A 25,790-nucleotide genomic window follows, 5' to 3' on the forward strand; every position below is an offset into this window, starting at 1 on the left:
GTCATCTATAAATAGATCCTATATTGTCTTCTATAGATAGATCATGTATATAGATCGTGTCATCTATAGATAGATAGGTCCTCTATATAGTGTGGTTTATAGATAGATCCTGTATATAGCGTCATCTATAGATAGATCCTGTATATAGTGTAATTTGTAGATAGATCCTGTATATAGATGGTATATATAGATAGATCCTGTAGATAGATGGTGTATATATAGATAGATCCTGTATATAGATGGTATATATAGATAGATCCTGTATATAGTGTCATTTATAGATAGATCCTGTATATAGTGTCATTTATAGATAGATCCTGTATATAGTGTCATTTATAGATAGATCCTGTATATAGTGTCATCTATAGATAGATCCTGTATATAGTGTCATCTATAGATAGATCCTGTATATAGTTTAATGTATAGATAGATCCTGTATATAGTGTAATTTAGAGATAGATCCTGTATATAGATAGTATATATGGACAGATGATATTGTACACAGATCCTATATACAGCTGTCATTGGACAGACATTGCATATACGGACATAGGACTATTGTCCCCATACACTGTGTGTATATATATATATAATGTATATGTGTGTACACTGTGTATATATAATATATAATGTATATGTGTATACACTGTGTATATATATATATAATGTATATGTGTATGTGTATATATAATGTATATGTGTCTGATCTCTGGCGGTGGATACATTGTATCTCTATGTGATGTGTGTCTCGGTCCCGCGCCGCCTGTGAATGGCTGGAACTGGTGGGACTGGGACTTGGACTGGGAGTGGAGTGGAGTGGAGTGGGTCGGGTCGCATCTTTTCGCCATGAATGAGTTAAGGACTCTTACTACAGAACACCCCCCTCTCCGGGGCCCCGCCCACACTCCCCGCCCCTCCAGCAACATTTGGCGCGAAGAGCCTGAGCGCCGGCTATATAAAGGGGTCCGGTGTCGCGAGCTCAGATTTAGTAGTGGAGGCGGCGGAGCAGCAGAGTGCTTGTGTTGCTCGGGATCCGGGGAGGGAGGAGAGGGCTCGCTGGTGGTTTTATTACAAGGCAGCGGACAGCAAAGGATTTGTGTGGCTTCTTCTGTGCCGGGTAAGGCGCCCCTTCTATTCTCCTACATTGGATGTGTGTCTGGAGGAGGACCCCCCCCCGGGATTACCGGTCTCCCCCCTGGGGTGGTCAGCTCCTTTAAGTCATCCAGCTGGGCTGGAACTCTTCTTCTGTATACATGCTGGTTGGGTTTGTGGATAGATCATGACTATTTTATACTATCAGAATACTGATCAATGGGTGATCATGCCCATTTCATCCTGATCAGTGATCAATTATGCTGGTTTTATGCTGATTTGGTACTGATCTGTGTTGGATCATGACTATTTAATACTGATCAGTGATCAATTATGTTGGTTTTATGCTGTTTTAGTACTGATCTGTGTTGGATCATGACTATTTTATACTATCAGAATACTGATCAATAGGTGGTCGTGCCCATTTCATCCTGATCAGTGATCAATTATGTTGGTTTTATGCTGATTTAGTACTGATCTGTGTTGGATCATGACTTATTTAATACTGATCAATTATGTGCATTGTTATACTATTTTAATATCTGTAGCTAAGCATGGTCATTTTATATTCTATAGTACTCATTTTATATTCTATAGTACTGATCGGATCAATTTAATGCCAATCATTGATCAATCATGTGCATATTCTGCTCTAATGCTAAGTGATTGATCACCTCAATTTTGTATTAACCTAGTGCTGATTTGATTAATTTTTATCTATTATAATCCTGATCAATCATGTGCATTTTATAATCTTACTTTTTTTTAATATATATATATATTTTTTAATACTGATAAGTGATTGATCATGTCAATTTTATACTATTATAAACCTGATCGTTGCACACGATTGATCATTTTATTCTCTTTTTTTAATACATGATTGATCATGTCAATTTTTGTGTTATTAAAAACTGAACATGTCAGTTCTCTACAGTTTTATAGTACTGATCGATCATGTCACTTTTATACAATTACAGTACTAATCAGTGAATTGTATAGTATTGTTACTGATCTATAGTATTCGGGAGGATGTGGTCTTCTTCTTCTGTTGCATTTGTCTTCTTCTGTTACATAGTAGCTGTCAGTGGAGGGAGGTTGACGTGTAATAGTAGTGCTGGTCATATGGGGAGTCACTCTGGTGTAATAGTAGTGCTGGTCGTATGGGGAGTCACTCTGGTGTAATAGTAGTGCTGGTCGTATGGGGAGTAACTCTGGTGGTCTGTCTTCTGTGCTATAGAGTATGGGGTGTGTTCCATTATTCTGTCATTTAAATACAGCTGTTAGCGTAAAGGGGAGGGGGGCCCCTTGCAGTAGTCTGATCAGAGGGGGGTGTTGTGCTAAAGAGGGGGTCTGGTGGTCTGATGTGGGTGGTTCTGGCACTAGGCAATGATCAGCATCCACCTCCACCCTACTGGACTTCCTATAGGTTGTTGTAATGCTGTATGGTGATCTGAGGATAGTGCTTGTAGAGTACGGGATACTACTACCTATATTGTAGAGTACGGGATACTACTACTTTGTGTATGTCTCCAGCTGTCACTGCTTATGAAGGTCTCTGTCTTTTTTTGGGTTTTTACCCCCCCCCCCCCACCATTTAAATGTCTGGATAAGGGTTCTCTGTCGGCCTTAGTAGACTGTACTAAGGACTGTCATCCAGCCTTAGCTAATGTGGATGTGGCTCTCCAGAGCCGGTGTGGTGTTGCGGGGCTGAAAGCCTCCATGTGATCCATGCCTCCTCCCATTGGAGCCGGCTTTGCTTTTCTCTGAAGCTTTATGTTTGACACTCGCCTCTTTGTTCCTTCTAAGTTTCACCCTGGCAATGTATTTCTGCTCTACTAGCGTCCTCCCGAAGACTTCTGTGCTGCATTTAAAGCGTTATTTTGATACCTTTTGATGTAAAGTTCTGTATTTTATTATTTTTTTTTTTGTCTTGGAAAGAGATTGTGTTTTCTAACGGCATGTTCTTTTTATAGGTCCCCCCGAATTAAAAAGCAAGCACCATGCCTCTCAACTCCACTTTCCAGAGCAGGAATTACGACTTGGATTATGACTCCATACAGCCCTTTTTCTACTTCGACGAAGATGAGAACTTCTACCAGCAGCAGTACAACCGGCCGCAGCCTCCGGCACCCAGTGAGGACATCTGGAAGAAGTTTGAGCTCCTGCCTACCCCGCCGCGTTCCCCTAGCCGTAGGTCTAGCATCTCCAGCCTCTTCCCTTCCACCGACCAGCTGGAGTTGGTCACGGAGTTCCTGGGAGGGGACATGGTGAACCAGAGCTTCATCTGCGACCCGGACGACGAGGCTTTCGTCAAGTCCATCATTATTCAGGACTGTATGTGGAGCGGCTTTTCTGCTGCGGCCAAGCTGGAGAAAGTGGTGTCGGAAAAGCTGGCATCCTACCAAGCTTCTAGGAAGGAGAACTCTGCTTCCCAGCCCCAAAACCAACAGCAGCAAAGCCCGCAGAAGCTCGAACCCTGCCAGGGCAACCTCAGTCCCATTGGGTCCAACAGGACCAGCAGTGGATACCTTCATGACCCAAGCTCTGATTGCATAGACCCATCGGTGGTCTTTCCATATCCAGTGAATGACAGCATTACCAGGAGCAGTCCTCAGTGCATGGAACAAGAAATATCAATAGAAACTCCACCTATTAGCAGCAACAGCAGCAGTTCTGAGTCTGGTAAGTACCAGTCAACCTGAAATTATATTGAAGGAATTAGGTTTTTATCAATGTAGAAGGCTTTAGCTGTTCATGGTGGAACGTTGGATGGCTTTACGTGATCTTTGAAGGCATTGACTTTTCCTCAATGTAGAAGGCTCTATGTAATCTTTGAAGGTTTTGAAAAATTTTACCAGTCAACCTTAAGTTGTATTGAAGGAATTGGGTTTTTATTGATGTAGAATGCTTTAGTTGTTCATGGGGGGAATGTTAGTTGGCTTTACGCGATATTTGAAGGTTTTGAAAATTTTTACCAGTCAACCTAAAGTTTATATTGAAGGAATTGGGTTTTTATCGATGTCGAAGGCTTTGGCTGTTAATGGGGGGAATGTTAGTTGGCTTTACGCGATATTTGAGCATTTTGAAAAATGTTACCTGTCAACCTAAAGTTTTATTGAAGGAATTTGGTTTTTATCAATGTCGAAGGCTTTAGCTGTTCATGGGGGAATGTTGGATGGCTTTATGTGATCTTTGAAGGCATTGACTTTTCCTCAATGTAGAAGGCTCTATGTAATCTTTGAAGGTTTTGACTTTTCCTCAATGTTGAAGGCTTTCAATGTTCTTTGAGGAACGTTGGATGACTTTGTGATCTTTGAAGGCTTTGACTTTTCCTCGATGTAGAAGGCTTTCATTGGTCTTTGAAGGCTTTGACTTTTCCTCGATGTAGAAGGCTTTCAATGGTCTTTGAAGGTTTGGACTTTCCCTATAGCCAAGATTTACTTGCCCAGATGGTTCTATCATGTGTCGGCTAAATAAAGGGAGTGGTTTTCTCTCTTGTGCATGTGCCTAGACCCATCATACCGCTCTCGGCACGATCTGTCACAAGTTGTAAGATCCTGCAGCACTGCAGTAGTGGGTGGGGCAATCGGTGAAAGTGGTTTGGGATGGGAGTAAGAGTAAGCTTAGATACAGCATGCTTTCTAAGAATGCCGTGTATCCTCCATTGTTCTCCTTACCTAATTTTATCTGAACTTGAGATTCTTTAAGCTTTTGTAGACTACTTTTAATCTACTTGTGCAGTTATACTAATCATCTGTATTATTCCAACAGAGGAGGAACAGGAGGAAGAGGAAGAAGAGGAGGAGGAGGAGGAAGAAGAGGAAGAGATTGATGTGGTCACTGTAGAAAAACGCTTCACGGCATCAAAGAAAAACGACTCTTCTTCCCGCCAGTCCAGACATCACCACAGACCTATAGTTTTAAAGAGGTGTCACGTGCCCATCCACCAACACAACTACGCCGCACCTCCTTCAACCAAAGTGGACTACCCTTCTTCAAAGCGGGCAAGGCTAGAAAGCAACACCAGAGTCCTCAAACAGATCAGCAACAACCGCAAGTGTTCCAGCCCTCGGTCGTCGGACAGCGAGGAGAACGACAAAAGACGGACACATAACGTTTTGGAGCGCCAAAGGCGCAACGAACTCAAGTTGAGCTTTTTCTCTCTTAGAGACCAGATCCCAGAGGTAGCAAATAACGAAAAGGCACCTAAAGTAGTTATCCTTAAAAAGGCAACAGAATATGTTCTTTCCATGCAAGAAGAGGAGGAAAGGCTTGTCCAGGAAACAGAACTTTTAAAACAAAAAAGAGAACAATTAAAACAGAAACTCAAACAGCTCAAGAGTTTGTGAGTTCTTCTTCTAGTGACTTTTCAAAAAAAAGACTTCAAAAACCGAACTGTGACAGTTCTATTTCAAGGTTGTCTTCTTGAATCCTACAAAATAAAAACAAAAAACTTGTAGATTTTTTGGACAAGTGCATGTAAAGGATTGGATAAACCTACACAACCTTGGCATGGTCTCTCGATTTTTGCCAGCACCTTATTACTGCCTCAATAGTCAAATGGGTATACGGGATATTTGAACTTTTATGGGTTTTTTTGTTTTTATTTGCTTGATGGGGGCGCAAATTTTTTTTGTTTTTACATATCTTTGTATTTAAAACCTTTATTTTTCTTATAAAGACATTTCCTGAAGTTTGACTCTGAATAGCTTAAAAAAATATATATATACATGCTGACGTTTTATGGTATTCTTAACAAAATCTTTATAGAAATAACATGTATTAATGTACACACTTCTAACAACTGGCAAAAAAAGAGCAAAAGTTTTAACACCTCTGCTTGTTGCTGCCAATACTGCCTTTAAGTAAATGTTTTTTTGGGGTTTTGTTATAATATTTAAAAATTATATTATGAAAGTTGTCCTTGGTTAATAATAATTCTATATTTGATCTGGTATTAAGGATATTCTGAAGAGATGATGAAAGTGCTGTCTAACATGTAATTTTAGCTTTAAAATGTTTTGGATTTACTTGTTAAAAAGGAAAAAAAAGCCAACTTCCCTTTCCTGTTAAAGCCGTTCCCCCGCATACCTTGGGTGGTCTTTAGTTGAAAGAAAGTTATGAAAATTGGGTTTGTTCTATAATGATTCTCTTAATGATATTATAACATGCTGGCAGTTTGACAATTCATCAATGTTCCTAAAAAATATTTAAAAAAAAAAAGCTTGTTTTGGTTAAATTAAACTATATTGGGCTGAGCCCCAGACTCATATAGTAGCCTTTAATGTGGCAAGCTGTTTGGAAGAAGCTTCAGAAAATAAATCATTTAAAAAAAAAAAAAACTTGTATTTTCTGTCTTGAAATATTCAAAATCTATAAATTGGTCATTTTGTTACAATGGTGAAAAAAAAAAAAATACAAGATGTGTCAACAGATCTTTATGTACATCCTTTATAATTCCTGTTCATGCCGAAATGTGTTATTTTCAACTTTAACAGCCATACATTGTTCAATCTTGTACAACTTTCCTTTTTAGATATACCAAAACTAGGGTTGTCCCGATACCGGTATCGGGACCGATACCGAGTATTTGCGGGAGTACGCGTACTCCCGCATATACCCCCGATACTGAAATAGAATACTTGTTCCCCCCCCCCCCCCCGCCGCCACCGCAAAGCCGCCGCCGTTAATCAGCGCGCGGGGAACATTACAGCTTTCGTTTGAATAGCTGTATCCCCGCCGCGTATAGACACTCCCCCTTGCGCGGGATTGGACGCATGATCGGTCCAATCCCGCGCAAGGGGGAGTGTCTATACGCGGCGGGGATACAGCTATTCAAACGAAAGCTGTAATGTTCCCCGCGCGCTGATTAACGGCGGCACGTGCGGCATCATCAAGGTATGTAGGACATGGCTGGAATATGTGGGGGACACATTTAAAAAAAAGTATCGGTACTTGTACTCAGTCCTAAAAAAGTGGTATCGGGACAACCCTAACCAAAACCATATAATACAAAGTCGCATCTAAACACTTTCAATTTGTACGTAATCAGGCTGGCCCTTGTACTATATCGTTGAAGGTAAATCTAAAGGAAATAAAGAATTGTATAATGTATGAACATGGCAGATGGTTGAGAGAAACTGTTTAAATCTACTACAAGTTGACTGCCCCCAATCCAAGAATGACTATGCTGCTCCTCCAGTGATGCAGTGGAAGAGTCGGCGTAGCCACCTGAAGAACGTGACTGGTTGCTGGCTGGATCACCAGGAATAAAGCCCTGCAATAAAATGAATACAGCCAGCACATCAGATTTGTTGAGCTGAAGTGTAACTTTAGTTGGAACAGGGATCCTCAAACTATGGCCCTCCATCCCATGAGGCATTGTAACACACTGACATTCACAGACATGACAGGAATTGTAGTTCCTGAACAACTGGAGGGCCGTAGTTTGAAGACCCATGAGTTAGAAAATCAGGTCCTGCTAGATTTTCAGGCCGGTCCCTTTTTTCCAGGTATAGCTATGGTGAAAAAAATGGCCTGCACTGTTTAAAATTCAGTAATACTTGATCTGCACATGCTCAGTTGCACTCTTTTTTTTTTTTTGGCACTGCTGAAAATCTAGAGCAGGGATGTGCAATTAGTGGACCTCCAGCTGCTGCAAAACTACAAGTCCCATCATGCCTCTGGGTGTCATGCTTGTGGCTGTCAGAGACTTGCTATGCATGATGGGACTTGAAGTTCTGCAACAGCTGGAGGTTCGCTAATTGCATATCCCTGATCTAGAGGCTAATCTGCTGACCGCCTAAAGATTTACAGTGAAGCCTTGGATTGCGAGTAACGCGGTTAACAAGCGCTTCGCAAAAACGAGCAGGATTCAAGCCACAGCGGTGTGCAGTACCGCATTTGGCCCGAGGTAGGGTGGTGCTGGAGCCATTCGGAAAAACTCAAATACTTTTGTTTCCCGAGCCTTTCCAAGTTCAGCTGAGTATTTTTCAGGTTCAATAAAAGTTTTATTAGAAAATTTTGACAGAAATCAAAGAAAACAGGAACCGAGCCCCCAACAATGGGTGGGACGATCCACAATGTAATACACTATCACCTTCCATAATATTGATTACAGCATGGGTACAATTGCATTACCCGCAAAAACATTTACACCGACATCTCCCGCATACCCCCCCACACATCCAACCGTTGCCTCTCCTAGCCCTGGTGCCCCACTGGGAACCTACTGCGCCCATGGCCAGGAGAAAGCATGAGAATAACACACTTACACTAAGAGTGCTGCCACTAGGGAGGTAGTGGGCTAACCATGCACCTGAGTCAGCGAAAAAAAAAGAAAGAAAATAGGCCAAGGGAATTAACCTGTAACATTGGGAGATCATCCGGTAGCCTTGGTCCCATTTCCTACATTCGTGGAAGGTAATAAGAGTAACAGAAAAGAACAAAGAGAGAATAAGTCTGGAAAATAGAACAGAAAAGAACAAAGAAAGGTTAGAAAGAAGAAGGGGGGTGGGAAGGGAAGGGGGTGTGGGTGGTGTGCCTGGATTCCCCGAGCCCTTAGTCTATATGACTAGCTCAAATCCCCTCAAACCTTTCAGGCAAGAGGGGAGATTGGGTCAGGTGAAAGAAGTTTCTTCAACGCATCTGAGGAAGAGTAATGCCTCCAGATTCCCCATGTGAAGGAAAACTTAGCATGATTTTCTAGAGCTTTTGCTTGGAGTTCTTCCATCAGCATTACTCCATTCATTTCATTGACCCATTCAGCCAGGGATGGGGGCGAGGAGGATTTCCAATGTCTAGATATCAGTTGTCTACCCGTACTGAGGCAGAATCTTAGAAGAGTGTGTTTCTGAAACTTAAAAGTCCCCGGGAGGATAGACAACAGAGCCACCATAGGGGTGGGAGTGAGGGGTTTATCATACATATTTGAGTAAATCTATAATATCTGGGTCCAAAACGGACGTATACTTTCACAGTCCCACCATATGTGTAGATACGTACCAACAGCCGAGTTACATCTCCAGCATGAGTCAGAAGCCGAGGGAAACATGATCCTGAGGGTAGACGGTACCCTATACCAGTGTTTCTCAACTCCAGGCCTCAAGGCGCCCCAACAGGTCATGTTTTCAGGATTTCCATTAGTTTGCATAGGCAAATTGATCAGTTTCACTGCCTTAGTAATTACCACAGCTGTTTCATCTGAGGGAAATCCTGAAAACCTGACCTGTTGGTGCGCCTTGAGGACTGGAGTTGAGAAACACTGCCCTATACCACCGTGACATTACTTTATAGTTTTTTTCCCGGACATAGCTCGAGATAGATGATTTGTGTGTGTAATAAAAGGCTTTCTGCCAGGCTGCCTCGCTAATATCTTTCCCCAGATCCAGCTGAGTATTTTTGAGGCTTTCCGGCGCCCCCACCTCTGGCGACATGCGGTATTGCATGCCATAGAAGTCAATGCGGAACATATTATTTTTGTTTCAATTGACTTCTATGGGAAAATTTGCTTTAATGTGCGAGTGCTTTGGTTTACAAGCATTCTGGAACGGATTGTGCTCTTAATCCAAGTTTCCACTGTATCGCTGCTCGGGGGGGGCCTTAAGAAAAAAAATGGTGGCTTCCAGCAAGAAGAAACGGGGAACAATGCTGGAGGCTATTTATTTCAGGCACTTGTATAGCGCAGTCAATTTACGCATTTTACGTATTCACATCAGTCCCTGCCCTCGGAGCTTACAATCCTAAGGTCCCTAACTCGCGTTCATACATGCACACACTAAGTGTGGCAGCGTAATTAATGTTGAGCATATGTTCCTTGCTAAACAAACTTTATTAGGTTATGGGTAAAGCTCTGCTTTGAGACCCCTTTCACACTGAGGCAGATTTCAGGAGTTTTAGTGCTAGAAATGGCTTGCGGGACGTTGAGAAAAGTCCTGCAAGCGGCATCTTTGGGGCGGTTTGGGAGTGCTTGTATACAGCGCTGCCAAAATGCCCTGCCAATTGAATGGGCAGTGCCCGAAAAGCGATTCGGAAGTGCTGCAACATGGTTGCTTTTAACTCCTTCAGCCAGTTAAAAGCACCCCACTTAGCAGCCGAAAAAATGCCACTATCGCCCCAGTGTGAAAGGGGTCTTTAAACGTTTTTTTTTTTTTTTTTTTTAGTGGGGGGGTTGAAACTCTAGCTATGTTGTATTGGCTTAACTTAAAGTGGTGGACCTGTGTCTTTGCCCATACTGGGAAAATACCAGGCTTACTCCAGTGCAGGTCTAGGTTTTAACAGATGTCCCTAAAAGATGAGACCCCAGTATGGTGATTGACTGCATTGTTGGCAGTGTACATCTGCACCTGGTAATGGGTAGGCGTGTGCCTGGGCACACCCTAATCCTGAGGCTGGCAGCCTGCAAATTCGCAATCTACCTGCCAAGCGTGGGCAGGTGCCAGGTATAACACAATCCTTTCTTTCCTACCCCCAGAATCTGGGCAGTAGGGGTGGAATTTAGTAGAACCAATCTATTTTTTCTCCTGCAGCAGCTGAAAGTAGGCTTCTCCTCCTCTCCCCGACATTCAGCTGCCACAGAAGCAAAATACAAGGGATCGATACCAATATATGCCGTCCCTGTTCATCTTCTTTCTGCTGCCTGGGTCCCTAGCAGGGATATGCAATTAGCGGACCTCCAGCTGTTGCAAAACTACAAGTCCCATCATGCCTCTGGGCGTCATGCTTGTGGCTGTCAGTCTTGCTATGCCTCATGGGACTTGTAGTTCAGCAACAACTGGAGGTCTGCTAATTGCATATCCCTGCCCTAATGCAATGGGCTCTGCACGCCTATGTGGGGAGGGGTATAAGTAGGTCAAAAGTCCCTTCTCTAGGGCTCGGCCATACATTATACAACTCTCTCCTATATAATATGGGGGTCAAACCTAAACACTTTCAATTTGTAGGCAAGAAGGCAGGTCATTGTACTACAGAGTTAAATCTAATGGAAAAATAAAATTGCATAATGTATGGCCCCCTTTAGAACCTTGTACATCTGGGCCTCGGTATGTGTAATGTGTACTGCCAGCTATTTATAAAAGAGTGTTCAAGGCTTTTAGCAAAACTTCAGTCAACTTTTTTTAAAGCCTTTAAAGGACCATTGAGTTTCAGTCCTGGAATATTAAACACGGATCTTAATGGAATTGCTGACTGACACCTTAAAACAAGCTTCTCGCAGACTTTCAACAAGCTTCAATTAATAGTAAAGCCTGCGAGCAGCTTGTTTGTAAGGTGAGTCATCGTTCCCAGGAAGGTCTATCCTTAGACTGGAGCTGAAAGGGGCTTTGCGTATGCTTGCTGTACACACATCTCTTTATACCTTCGGATGCCCCGTATGTACAAGATTTTCATTACAAGGCTACTTTGCTTAACCATTTCAATACCTGACACTTTTGCCCCTTCCGTCCCAAGAAAATTTTCAGCTTTCAGCGCTTTGAATGACAATTGCGCGGTCATGCAACGCTGTACACAAACAACATTTTTTATCATTTTCTTCCCACAAATAGAGCTTTCTTTTGGTGGTATTTGATCACCGTGGGTTTTTATTTTTTGCTAAACAAACAAAAAAAAGCCGAAACAAAGTAAAAAATGATGGGCACTGATAGGTGGCATTGGATAGGCAGTACTGATGGGCAGTACATCAGGGGGGTACAGGCAGTACACCTGTAAGGGGCCCGGATGGCAACCCCCTTATAAAAAAATTTTTTAAGGGTCCGGAGGCGCACAGGCCCCCAGATGGCAGCTCCTCCTTTTTTTTTTTTTTATAAAAAAAATATATATATTTTTTAATATATATATTTTTTTTTATTATTATTAAAGCGACATTTTTTTTAGGGGGCCCCGGATGGCAACCCCCACTTTTTTTTTTATTTTTTTTTTATAAAAAAATAAATATATATTTCTAATATATTTTTATTTTATTTTTTTATTAAAGGGCCAATTTTTTTTCTTTTTAAGGGTCCCCAGGGGCCCGGAGATTCCCAGGGCCCTGGATGACAACCCCCCTTTTTTATAAAAATATTTTTTTATATATATTATTATTATCATTATTATTTAAGGGCCCAGAAGTCCCCAGGGCCCTGGATGGCAACACCCCTTTTTCTTATAAAAAAATTTACATTTTTTTTTTTAAATATATATATATATTTATTAAAGGCTCAGAGGTCCCCAGGGCCCCATGTGGCAAACCTCCTTTTTTTTATTTTTTTATAAATGTTTATTTTTTTATTTTTGTATATATATATATATATATATACATTTTTATTAATAAAGGGCCCAGAGGTCCCCAGTGCCCTGGATGGCAACCCCCTTTTTTTTTATAAATGTTTTTTTTTTTTTTTATATATATATATTTTATGTTTTATTAAAGGGCCTAGAGGTGCCGGATCGCAACCCCCCTTTTTTTGTAATTTCTTTTTATAAAAAAAAATAATAATTTGTTGTGTGTGTGTGTATATATATATATATATATATATATATATATATATATATATATATATATATATATATATATATATATTTTATTAAAGGGCCCAGAGGTCCCCAGGGCCCCGGATTGGCTACCCCCCCTTCTTAATTCGCGGCAGGCATTATTTATGGGGCACATGTTGGCAACTGATGGGCACTGCACTGATAATGTGCTGATCTATCAGCAGAGAGTGACCAATCGGCTCTCCCCGTCGGCGTAAACCGAGAAAAGCCGGTTCCACGTGATGATCAGCTGTGATTGGTCACAGCTGATCACGTGATAAGAAGCCTCTGTCAGAGGCTCCATACCACGATCGGAGATGCAGTGTGTCAGACTAAAGGTCCATACACACGATCGGATTTTCCGACAACAATTGTGTGATGGAGGGGTTTTGTCAGATAATCCGACCCTCTGTATGCTCCATCGGACAATTGTTGTCGGAATTCCCGACAACAAATGTTGGTTAGCCATGCTCTCAATTTGTCCAACAAAAAAATTGTTCTGTCGGACTAAAATCCAAAGTACAAAGATCCATGCTCCGAATTGATGTTAACCATGAGGCCGCGTACACACGGTCGTTCCAAACCGATGAGAATGGTCCAACGGGCCATATCCATCGGTTCACCGCTGAAGTGGCCTGATGGTCTGATGTGCGTACACACCATCGTTCCAAAAACCGATCGGGTCAGAACGCGGTGACGTCAAACACACAACGTGCTGAATAAAACGAAGTTCAATGCTTCCAAGCATGCCTCGACTTGATTCTGAGCATGCGCGGGTTTTGAACCGATGCTTTCTGTACTAACCATCGGTTTGGACCGATCGGGCAGCGGTCCATCGGTTCGATTTTAAAGCATGTTTTAAATTTTTGGACCGAAGGAAAACAGACCGATGGGCTATACACACGGTCGGTTTGGACCGATGAAACTGAACCTCGGTCCATTCTCATCGGTTTTGTCCGACCGTGTGTACACGGCCTAAGACAACATTAGCAGAAGTTGACCAAAGGGCGGTGCTAAAGAGCAGAAAAAACACGTAGTTTCGTATTTGTTGGCTGAAAAAGTTCTGCCGTCTGTATGCAACACAAGTTAACGGCCAATGCCCTATTCGGACAAAAATCCACAGATTTGTCCGAAGGAAATCCGATCGTGTGTACGAGGCTTTTACACACAGAACGCTACGCTGCACGACCCCTTGTCCTGATCACATCATATGACGTTTCCGGTCAGGATAACAGAACCTCTTTGCCGATGTCATATTGCTATATGGTGGGCGGCAAGTGGTTAATTAAGGGTAAAATAAGGGTTCACTTTACATAACGGCAGTCTCCACCTTTCTTACCTCGTTCCCCCTATTTTTGGAGGTGTAACATGGTGCCAAGACACCCTCAAATGCCCCTATGGCAGCACTGTGGGGTCTTTCCTCACAGTATGTCACTTTTTGAACATTCTAGTTACCTGGCTGTCTTCCAATGCCTTCTTGATTCAGACCCCTGAATGAATATCCAGGTCAGGAGCTTCACTGGCTGCATGCTTGTAGACTGAACATGTGGGGATGAATTAATCTGCGTGGGTTTCCTTTGGCAGAAGTGAATTCTGGAACTACCCAACCTATTCAGAGGCTTAAAAAAAAGGCCATTGTTTGAAATCACCTTTGAAATCAACTTTTATTTATTATAGGTACTTATATAGCACTGTCAATGCTTTACATATATATAGGTAGATACAGTAAGAGTTAGGCCGGCTTATCAGTAGATAAGCCGACCTAACTCAGAATCTACGCCGACCTATGTTTAAGCGTATGCTCAAACAGAGATACGCTTAAACATATCTAAGATACGACGGCTTGCACCGTCCTATCTTAGATTGCAATATTTTGGATGGCCGCTAGGTGGCGCTTCCATTGCGGTCGGCGTAGAATATGTAAATGAGTGGATACGCCGATTCACGAACGTACCCCCGGCCGACGCAGTACTTTTATGCCGTTTACGTAAGAGATAGGCCACGTAAAGTTAGAGCTAGGCCCTATTGGAATAGTACTGTCAAGTATGGCCGCCGTTCCCGCATCGAAATTCAAATTTTTTACGTCGTTTGCGTAAGTCGTCCGTGAATCGTGATTTACGTCATTTACGTCCACGTCAAAAACAATAGGCCTGTGCGGCGTACTTAGCCGCAATGCACACTGGGAAATGTAGGCGCCCGGCGCATGCGCAGTTCCCACAAAACATAAAAAACGTAAGGTCAAGCCCCATTAACATACAACACGCCCCCCTCAAACACATTTGAATTTGGCGCCCTTACGCCCGCCCGCTTTAGGCTACGCCGCCGTAACATAGCAGGCAAGTACATTGTGAATCATGTACTTGCCTCGCTAACTTACGGCGGCGTAGCTTAAATTCCTTAAGCTGCGCCGCCGCAAAGTTACGCCAACGTACCTGAATCTACCTAAGATTGTACATTCGTATCAGTCCCTGCCCTCCGAGGAGCTTACAATCTAAGGTCCCATTCATAAATGCATATACTAGGGCCAATTTAGACAAGAATGTGGCTACAAGTGCCTTCTATTGTAGCTGGGGCTGGATTCCTCAACTCAACTTTGCATGCTTCTTCCATCTACTGTTAAAGGAACGAACAAGTCTTAATGCAAAACCACCATGGAGAAGGCTTTGATGTAAATGGATATTTCACTCCCCCCATCTACCAGCCCTGGGACTGCATACTATATCAAGGCGGTGAAACGGCATTGGTTCAGCTCTACTATTCTAGAAGCCATATGCATCATGAATTGAATCTGGTGATTCCATAGGCTTTAGGTGGCCTTTGGACCTCTTTCTAAGATGGCAATTTGTTTGAACTAGTGGCCTTTAAAGAGGAACTAAAGCCTGAAAAAACCCTGCAAGACAAAGGCATAATGCATAGCATACTAGCTCATTATGTAATACTCACCTCCGATCGAAGCCCCCGCAGCCATCCTCGTATCACGGCTCCGGTGCTGTGATTGGCCGGAGCCGCAATGTTGTCACGTGAATGCACGTGGGAGCCACCAGTCAGGGCAAGGGCTCCTTTAGGAACGGGGCACGATCACTGTTGCTAAAGTGCGCCTGCACCGTAGACATCGGCGCCCGTCATTTCTGTAAATATCTCTTAAACAGTGGCTGCGTTTGATGGGCACAGTGGCTGCGTTTGATGGGCACAGTGGCTGCGTTTGATGGGTACAGTGGCTGCGTTTGTACAGTGGCTGCGTTTGATGGGCACAGTGGCTGCGTTTGTACAGTGGCTGCGTTTGATGGGCACAGTGGCTGTGTTTGATGGGTACAGTGGCTGCGTTTGTACAGTGGCTGCGTTTGATGGGCACAGTGGCTGCGTTTGATGGGCACAGTGGCTGCGTTTGTACAGTGGCTGCGTTTGATGGGCACAGTGGCTGCGTTTGATGGGTACAGTGGCTGCGTTTGTACAGTGGCTGCGTTTAATGGGCACAGTGGCTGCGTTTGTACAGTGGCTGCGTTTGTACAGTGGCTGCGTTTGATGGGCACAGTGGCTGCGTTTGTACAGTGGCTGCGTTTGTTGGGCACAGTGGCTGTGTTTGATGGGCACAGTGGCTGCGTTTGATGGGCACAGTGGCTGCGTTTGTACAGTGGCTGCGTTTGTACAGTGGCTGCGTTTGATGGGTACAGTGGCTGCGTTTGATGGGCACAGTGGCTGCGTTTGTACAGTGGCTGCGTTTGATGGGTACAGTGGCTGCGTTTGATGGGCACAGTGGCTGCGTTTGTACAGTGGCTGCGTTTGTACAGTGGCTGCGTTTGATGGGTACAGTGGCTGCGTTTGATGGGCACAGTGGCTGCGTTTGTAGGGGCTCCCTGAGACTGGAAATTTATTTCAAGGGTACCTTGGTGTTGAAACATTTTAGAAAAGGCTGACCTAAGCTATGCAGCATATTGCCATAGAAGGCTGCCATTGTAGGCACAAAAAGAAAATACCCTGCAGTGACAGCTGTTTGTATTTTATGGGTTTATGGCCAAAGGCAGCTGTTGGTACAGATCACTCCCCCACCATACCAGCTTTATATGGGTTTAACGTTTGTCCATGAGTGCCATATGGGTCAGTTCATTCAAAAGTGAAGCTTGGTTGGACCTTATAGGTCACAGGTACCCCAACGGGCAGATCTACCTATAATATTATACCCATAATTCCAGACTGGTTTCGTCCACCTGGGAGTTTTCCCACCTTTGTGTGTCCCAGGTCCTCATGTTGCATTTTCTCCAATATAATATATACCGTATTTATTGGGGTATAGCGCGCTCCCGCGTATAGCGCGCACCCCTAAAGTTGCCCGAATTTCTGTTGAAAACGTTTTTTTGTACTTACAGATTTGGTGTCTTGCGCGGCGTCCATCGGCGGCCTCGTCGGGTCCGGCGTCCGTCTGCGGCTTCGGGTGTCCTCTTCGTCGGGTCCGGTGTCCTTCTGCGGCCTCCTCGCGTCCTCCCCGCTCGTTTCCCGCGCTGAGTTTGAATACTGCGCCGACATATACAGAGCGCAGTACACTCGTGTATCGTCGGGCAGGCTCGGCAACTCTCGCGCTGACGTCCTGTACCTCCAGGACGTCAGCGCGAGAGGACCCGAGACTGCCCGACAATACACGAGTGTACTGCGCTCTGTATATGTCGGCGCAGTATTCAAACTCGGCGCGGGAAAGCGGGTACCGGCGTATACCGCGCACCCACGATTTTGCCCTGATTTTCAGGGCAAAAAAGTGTGTGGTATACGCCGATAAATACGGTATATAAATAATCCAAAAAGTAGCATGGGATCCCCTGATAATATGCATTCAATAACTCAAAAATACATATCTTTAACCACTTGCCGATGGCTGGCCGTCATATGACGTTCTGGGCTTTCAGTGGGTATATCTGAATGATGGGTGCAGCTACAGGCATCATTCAGATATCTGCTTTTTCAGCCGGCAATTCCCTACACCATAAGAATGATCATAGCGACTGGTCAGCTGCTTGATCGTTCTTACGGGCGGCGAGAGGGAACCAATCAGTGAGTCGGAGAACGGAATCTGCCTCGGATGTTTACCATAGAGATTTACCGGCGGACCAGATAGTCTCTATGATCATCTGAGGCCGGGCGCGATGTTATGACGTCACGCCCGGCCTCTGCATTCATACACACGGCACCGCCTTAGCTGGGAAGCCAAAGATCTTTTTTTTTATTATTGACCCCATATCTCACTGTAAAGAGGACCTGTCATTCCATATTCCTATTACAAGGGATGTTTACATTCCTTGTAATAGGAATAAAAGTGATCAAATTTTTTTTTTTTTAAAGTGTCAAACTAAAAAATTTAAAGTAGAATTAACAATATTTTTTTTTTCTTAAAGTGCCCCTGTCCCTGTGTGCTCGCAAGCAGAAGCGAACACATACGCATGTCCTGCCTACATATGTAAACGGTGTTGAAACTACACATGTGAGGTGTTGCCGCGAACGTTAGACCAAGAGCAATAATTCTAGCCCTAGACCTCCTCTGTAACTCAATACATGTAACCAGTAAAATGTTATAAAGCTTCGCCTGTGGAGATTTTTAAGTACCAAAGTTTGGCGCCATTCTACGAGCGTGTGCAATTCCTGAAGTGTAACATATTAGGTATCTATTTACTCGGCGTAACTTCATCTTTCCCATTATGCAAAAAAAATGGGCTAACTATACCGTTTTTTTTAAAACGTGAAACTTTTTTTCCCCCCAAAAAAAACACGTTTTAAAAATTGCTGCGCAAATACCGTGCGAGATAAAAAGTTGTAATGACCGCCATTGTATTTTCTAGGATCTCTGCTAAAAAAACATATATAGGCCCAGATTCTCAAAAACTTACGACGGCGGATCTCCAGATACGCCGTCGTAAGTCCGAATGGCCGCCGTCGTATCTATGCGCCTGATTCATAGAATCAGTTACGCATAGATTTGGCCAAGATACGAGCGGCGTAAGTCTCCTACGCCGTCGTATCTTGGGGTGCATATTTACGCTGGCCGCTAGGTGGCAATTCCGTTGATTTCCGTGTCGAATATGTAAATGAGCAAGATACGCCGATTCGCGAACGTCCGTACACCCGTCGCAATTAGTTACGCCGTTTACGTAAGACATATGCCGGCGTCAAGATAAAGCTGGTCTCTAGGTGGCGCAGCCCATGCAAGGTATGGACGTCGGAACAAGCGTATCTTTTTACGTCGTTTACGTAAGTCGTACATGAATGGGGCTGTGCGTAGGTTACTTTCACGTCACAGGCATTGAGCCGGCGTATCTTTGGGCGTAAATACGACGTGATACTGAGCATGCGCCGTTCGTTCAGCCATGCATCCACATGGAGTCACGCTTAATTTAAATAAAACACGCCCACGACCTGCCTACTTTGAATTACGCGCGCTTACGCCGGCCGATTTAGGCTACCCTGCCGTAACTTAGGACGCAAGTGCTTTGTGAATACAGCACTTGCCTCTCTAAGTAGCAGTGGCGTAGCGTAAATAAGATACGCTACGCCCGCACAACGTAAAGCCGCCCTACGTGAATCTAGGCCATAGTGTTTGGGGGTTCCTTGTAATTTTCTAGCAAAAAAAAAACAGATTTTTACATGTAGGAGAGAAATGTCAGAATTGGCCTGTGGGGCAAGGAGTTAATAGTCTGAAAGCTCCCAGAAATTGGCAAATGGTTCAAATCGCCGGCATTTTCCAAAAACTGAAATATCAACTTTGAGTGGACTATCCCTTTAAAATTTACATGACATTTGCATAGTGGCCCTTTTTAGGTTGTGCAGCACATTTTGATCCTCACAGCCACACTACACTGCCTGTTCTAAACCAAATGTAGACTGGATGGCTGTGACTGCGGAATTGCACATCTCTGATGTTTATATTGCTCCTGACTTCCTTGCATCTTAGCCTACAAGGTTCAATTGTTTTGCATTTAGCAATCTGTCATTGGTATTTTTTTGTCTGGAATCCCCAAGTAGCTCTGCCCTTAGGCACTGGTTTCATAAGCTGTTATATTGATGGAACACTGCTGTCAAAGCGGCTGGCAAGAAAGTGCTAATTAACTGTGAGACCAGGAGGTGCGAAAACGAGACTTTGTGGAGCTTGTCCTCCAACTGAACCTTTTATCTCTGAACGGGGAATGGTAGGACCATGTAGACCATCCTTTTCTCAACTTTTTCACTCTAGAGCAGGGGTCTCCAAACTGCGGCCCGAGGGCCGGATGTGGCCCTTTGCTTGCCTTTATCCGGCCCTTGGGGCACTATCCCACCCACTGATACCAGACGTAGTGTTGCTCACGAATATTCGTATTGCGAATATTCGGCTCGAATATGGCATATTCGAGTATTCGCGATATATTTCGAATTTCGCGGTGAATATTCGCTATTCCAAATTTTTACAATTTTATTTTTAGAACAGATCACATCCTAGTGATCTCCATCGACGTCTAAAAGCATTGCTGGTATGATTAGAGACCTTGGGCCGAGTAGCTGAAGCGATCATTTTATCTTGCCGAAAAATCGCAATGCGATTATTCGGCAATCGGAATATCGCGCGATTATTTTCTCCGCCCTTCTTTTGCATCAGAGCCAATCAGAGTTCTCCTACCACAGTTGTCGAAATTCCGCAATAAATATCGCATTCGCATTTTGCGAAATTTCGATAAAATATCAGGAATATTCTGAGCCAATCAGAGTGCTCCTACCGCAGTTGTCGAAATTCCGCAATAAATATCGCATTTGCATTTTGCGAAATTTCGATAAAATATCAGGAATATTCTGAGCCAATCAGAGGGCTCCTACCGCAGTTGTCGAAATTCCGCAATAAATATCGCATTCGCATTTTGCGAAATTTCGATAAAATATCACGAATATTCTGAGCCAATCAGAGGGCTCCTACCGCAGTTGTCGAAATTCCGCAATAAATATCGCATTCGCATTTTGCGAAATTTCGATAAAATATCACAAATATTCTGAGCCAATCAGAGGGCTCCTACCGCAGTTGTCGAAATTCCGCAATAAATATCGCATTCGCATTTTGCGAAATTTCGATAAAATATCACGAATATTCTGAGCCAATCAGAGTGCTCCTACCGCAGTTGTCGAAATTTCGCAATTATTTTCGCATTCGCAATAGCGAAATTTCGCAAACATTTCATTTCGAAAAAATATCACGAATATTCAAATTTTGCGAATATTTCTCGAATATTCGGCTATATATTCGTGATATATCGCGAAATCGAATATGGCGTATTCTGCTCAACACTAACGAGACGCTATTCTGCCATCTGACCCCGACAATGGGGCACCATTTCCCCCCGCTGACACAACTAATAGAGCACTATTCCTCCCTATGATACCAGCAATGGGGCACTATTCCTCCCCCTAATACCAGGGTGTTCTGTGTAAGTTTACCTTACAGATTTTTCTGTAAAGGGGGATCTTACCCTTTAAGGAATTTAATCTACAACTGCCAAGGTGTTGCACATGTGATCAGTTATGACACCAGCCATTGGATGGTTTGACAGTTTGGTTGAGAGCACAACCAATAGGAGTGTTACATTTCCGGCACGTGCTGTAAATGTAACCGTTTTTTTAAACTGTTAATGGATGGGTTTACTTCATCTTTAATGTTCCTGCCACAGTCACAAGCAAACTCTCTACGGTTGGAAGCCCCTCCCTGAATATTTCTGGATTGAAAGAAGAAGCCGGGGCAACCAGAATTTTTGTTTTCTGGTAGAGACATCCCCAAAAAGACTTGCAGCTGAAATTGCAGAGAAAGGAGGTTCTACAAAGTATTGACTCAGGGGGGCGCCATACAAATGCACCCCCCACACTTTTCACATATTTATTTGTAAAAAAAAAATGAAAATCATTTATCATTTTCCTTCCACTTCGCAATTATGTGCCACTTTGTGTTGGTCTATCACATAAAATCCCAATAAAATACATTCAAGTTTTTGGTTGTAACATTAAAAAAATGTGAACATTTCAAGGGGTATGAATATTTTTTCAAGGCACTGTAAAGCGCCTTGAATCCACAGTGAGAAAAACACCCTTGAAACATAATAATAATAATAATTAGGGTTGTCCCGATACCGAGTATTTGCGCGAGTACTTGTACTCGCGCAATTGCTCCCAATGCCTAATCCGGATACTTTTTTTTTCGGAGTGGGGGCGGAGAGGGGGCGGGAACCAATCAGAGAGGAGACTGAGGGGGCAGCGAGGAAGGCGGAGTGGAGGCGGAGAAGAAGTCGGAGAGAGGGCAGAGAGCAGAGTAGTCCCCAGGTATGTATAACATCACACTGGAGGAGAGCTGCTGCCGCTGCCGCCGTCTAGCTGATCGGCACTCAGGCCAGGGAACATAACAGCTTTCATTTGAATAGCTGCTGTTCCCCACCGCGCGTCGCCATGGCCCCTCCCCCTTGTTGGTCACTTTTCCCAGGATTGGACAGGTGATCTGTCTATCAAAGTGCCCGGACAAGGGGGAGGGGCCATGGCGACGGGGGAACAGCAGCTATTCAAATGAAAGCTGTTATGTTCCCTGGCCTGAGCGCCGATCAGCTAGAGGGCGGGGGAGACATGGCTGCATATGGGGGGAGGCGTGGCTGCATATGGGGGGGAGACGTGGCTGCATATAGGGGGGGGGAGTCATGGCTGCATATAGGGGGGGGGGACATGGCTGCATATGGGGGGGGAGACATGACTGCATATGGGGGGGGGGAGACATGGCTGCATATGGGGGGGGGGGGGAGACATGGCTGCATATGGGGGGAGACGTGGCTGCATATGGGGGGGAGACGTGGCTGCATATAGGGGGGGAGTCATGGCTGCATATAGGGGGGGGAGACATGGCTGCATATGGGGGGGGAGACATGACTGCATATGGGGGGGAGACATGACTGCATATGGGGGGGGGAGACATGACTGCATATGGGGGGGGAGACATGGCTGCATATGGGGGGGGAGACATGGCTGCATATGGGGGGGGAGACGTGGCTGCATATGGGGGGGAGATGTGGCTGCATATGGGGGGGGAGACGTGGCTGCATATGGGGGGGAGATGTGGCTGCATATGGGGGGGGGAGACGTGGCTGCATATGGGGGGGAGATGTGGCTGCATATAGGGGGGGAGTCATGGCTGCATATGGGGGGGGGGAGACATGGCTGCATATGGGGGGGGAGACATGACTGCATATGGGGGGGGAGACATGGCTGCATATGGGGGGGGAGACATGGCTGCATATGGGGGGGGGGGAGACATGGCTGCATATGGGGGGGGGAGACGTGGCTGCATATGGGGGGGAGATGTGGCTGCATATAGGGGGGGAGTCATGGCTGCATATGGGGGGGGGAGACATGGCTGCATATGGGGGGGGAGACATGACTGCATATGGGGGGGGAGACATGGCTGCATATGGGGGGGGAGACATGGCTGCATATGGGGGGGGGAGACATGGCTGCATATGGGGGGGGAGACATGGCTGCATATGGGGGGGGAGACGTGGCTGCATATGGGGGGGAGATGTGGCTGCATATAGGGGGGGAGTCATGGCTGCATATGGGGGGGGGGAGACATGGCTGCATATGGGGGGGGGGAGACATGACTGCATATGGGGGGGGAGACATGGCTGCATATGGGGGGGGAGACATGGCTGCATATGGGGGGGGGAGACATGGCTGCATATGGGGGGGGGAGACATGGCTGCATATGGGGGGGGAGACATGGCTGCATATGGGGGGGGAGACATGGCTGCATATGGGGGGGGAGACATGGCTGCATATGGGGGGGAGATGTGGCTGCATATAGGGGGGGAGTCATGGCTGCATATGGGGGGGGGGGGAGACATGGCTGCATATGGGGGGGGGAGACATGGCTGCATATGGGGGGGGAGACATGGCTGCATATGGGGGGGGGAGACATGGCTGCATATGGGGGGGAGACGTGGCTGCTTTTGGGGGGGACACATGGCTGCATTTTAAAAAAAGTATCGGTATTTGGTATCGGCGAGTACATGAAAAAAAGTATTGGTACTTGTACTCAGTCCTAAAAAAGTGGTATCGGGACCAGCCTAATAATAATAATAATAATAATAATTAACAAAAATATAAAATCTCCAACTTATGCCTTTGACCGCCCCATCCCCCCCTCTATTCTCCCCAGGGCAGCACAGCTGAGTTTTTCGCCATCTTCTCAGTGACGGGTTCTCATTGGCTGCCATCCAAGCTAACTTTAAATTTTAAAACGGTTTTGGCAAGAACTCAAATCTGGTGACCTGAAGAGAGTGGAGGTTGGATGTGATGAGCAAACACAGACGGGTTGTACAGTGACACTCAAAGAGCTGTCATCAGTCTGGGTGAAAGTGTCATAAAGGTACAAAAGGTGAGTCCTTCTCGGCTGGGATCGCATAGTAGACAGTTTGTATGTTGCAGTAATTCATCTGGAGTCCAATAGTACAGTATAGCCAGTGAGCGAGCGAGTTTGGGGTGGAGGAACTTGACTGGCCTGCACAGAGTACTGACCACAACCTGATAGAAAACCTTTGGGATGAATTACAGCGGAGACTGTGAGTCAGGCCTTCTCATTCAACATCAGTACCTGACCTCACAAATGTGCTTCTGGAAGAATGGTCACACATTCCCATAGACACACTCCTAAACCTTGTGGAGTTGAAGGTGTTATAGCTGTAAAGGGTGGGGCCAACTCAATATTGAACCCTACGGACTAAGACTGGGAGGCCATTAAAGTTCATGTGTGTGTAAAGGCAGGTGTCCCAATACTTTTGACAATATAGTGTAGGTGTAAACCAGTATTTATCAACCTTTTACGGTGAAGTACCCCTGCGAGTCTAAAAAAAATTCCTAAGTACCCCTGTCTCGAGAAAGTGATGGGCACCGATAGGAGGCACTGGGGCTGCTCTGATAGGAGGCACTGATGGCTTTGCTGATAGGAGGCACTGATAGCTGCACCGATGGATGCACCGGGGCTGCACTGATAGGAGGCACTGATGGCTGCACTGATAGGAGGAACTGATGGCTGCACTGATAGGAGGCACTGATGGCTGCGCTGATAGGAGTCACTGATGGCTGTGCTGATAGGAGTCACTGATGGCTGGGCTGCACTAATAGGAGGAACTGATGGCTGCACTGATTGGAGGCACTGAAGCTGGACTGATAGGAGGCACTCATAGGAGGAACTGATGGCTGCACTGATAGGAGGCACTGATGGCTGCGCTGATAGGAGGCACTGATGGCTGCACTAATAGGAGGAACTGATGGCTGCACTGAATGGAGGCACTGATGCTGGACTGATAGGAGGCACTCATAGGAGGAACTGATGGCTGCACTGATAGGAGGCACTGATGGCTGCACTGATAGGAGGAACTGATGGCTGCACTGATAGGAGGCACTGATGCTGGACTGATAGGAGGAACTGATAGGAGGCACTGATAAGAGGCACTGATAGGAGGAACTAATAGGAGGAACTGATTGCTGCACTAATAGGAGGCACTGATGGCTGCACTGATAGGAGGAACTGATGGCTGCACTGATAGGAGGCACTGATAGCTGCCCTGATAGGAGGCACTGATGGCTGCACTGATAGGAGGCACTTATAGGAGGCACTGATGGCTGGGCATGCTGGCATGTGTAGTTCCTGAGCAGGCAGAACTCACATTTTTTCAGGGTGCAGCAGCAGGCATCTACACACATGGCAGGCAGGACATCCGAGGCGCGCTGGAAAGGGGGAGGAGCCAGGAGATGGTAGGACAGACCAGATTATTCTTAGTTTTGTCCATCCAAAGAATGATTTTCCAGAACTGGTCTGGCATTTTTAGATGTTTTTTGGCAAAGTCTGATCTGGCTTTTCTATTCTTCAGGCTTATGAATAGTTTGCACCTTGTGGTGAATCGTCTGTATTTGCGCTTGTGAAGTCTTCTCTCGATTGTAGACTTGCAATGATACGCCCACCCCCTGGATCGTGTCCTTCACTTCTCTGGATGTTGTGAATGGGTTTTTCTTTACCATAGAGAGGATCCTGCGATCATCCACCCCTGTTGTCTTCTGTGGATGTCCAGGCCTCTTTATGTTGCTGAGCTCACTCGTGCGTTCTTCTTTCATCAGAATGTACCAAACTGTTGATTTGGCCACTCCTAATGTTGCTGCTATCT

General features: G+C 45.1%; 1 protein-coding gene across 2 annotated transcripts; it reads left to right on the forward strand.

The window, feature by feature from the left end:
* Nucleotides 1–978: 978 nt before the first annotated feature.
* On the forward strand, nt 979–6,437 carry MYC (MYC proto-oncogene, bHLH transcription factor). 2 transcript variants are annotated; one of them, XM_040354960.1, is made up of 3 exons: nt 979–1,117; nt 3,069–3,777; nt 4,867–6,437. In XM_040354960.1, exons 2-3 carry the CDS (start codon nt 3,096–3,098, stop codon nt 5,442–5,444), a joined length of 1,260 nt encoding a protein of 419 aa, XP_040210894.1. In that variant the 5' UTR covers nt 979–1,117; nt 3,069–3,095; the 3' UTR covers nt 5,445–6,437. The 2 variants fall into 2 exon arrangements, with proteins under 2 accessions (XP_040210894.1, XP_040210895.1); XM_040354961.1 differs by lacking the exon at nt 979–1,117 and adding an exon at nt 2,767–2,990.
* Nucleotides 6,438–25,790: the final 19,353 nt, after the last annotated feature.

This window comes from Rana temporaria, chromosome 5 (genome assembly GCF_905171775.1).
Source record: "Rana temporaria chromosome 5, aRanTem1.1, whole genome shotgun sequence".
Lineage (NCBI taxonomy): Eukaryota > Metazoa > Chordata > Amphibia > Anura > Ranidae > Rana > Rana temporaria.

Coding starts and splice junctions, on each gene's coding strand:
- MYC (XM_040354960.1), top strand. CDS start 3,096: ATGCCTCTCAACTCCACTTTCCAGAGCAGGAATTACGACTTGGATTAT. Junction 3,778..4,866: donor CAGCAGCAGTTCTGAGTCTG/GTAAGTACCAGT, acceptor TTATTCCAACAG/AGGAGGAACAGGAGGAAGAG.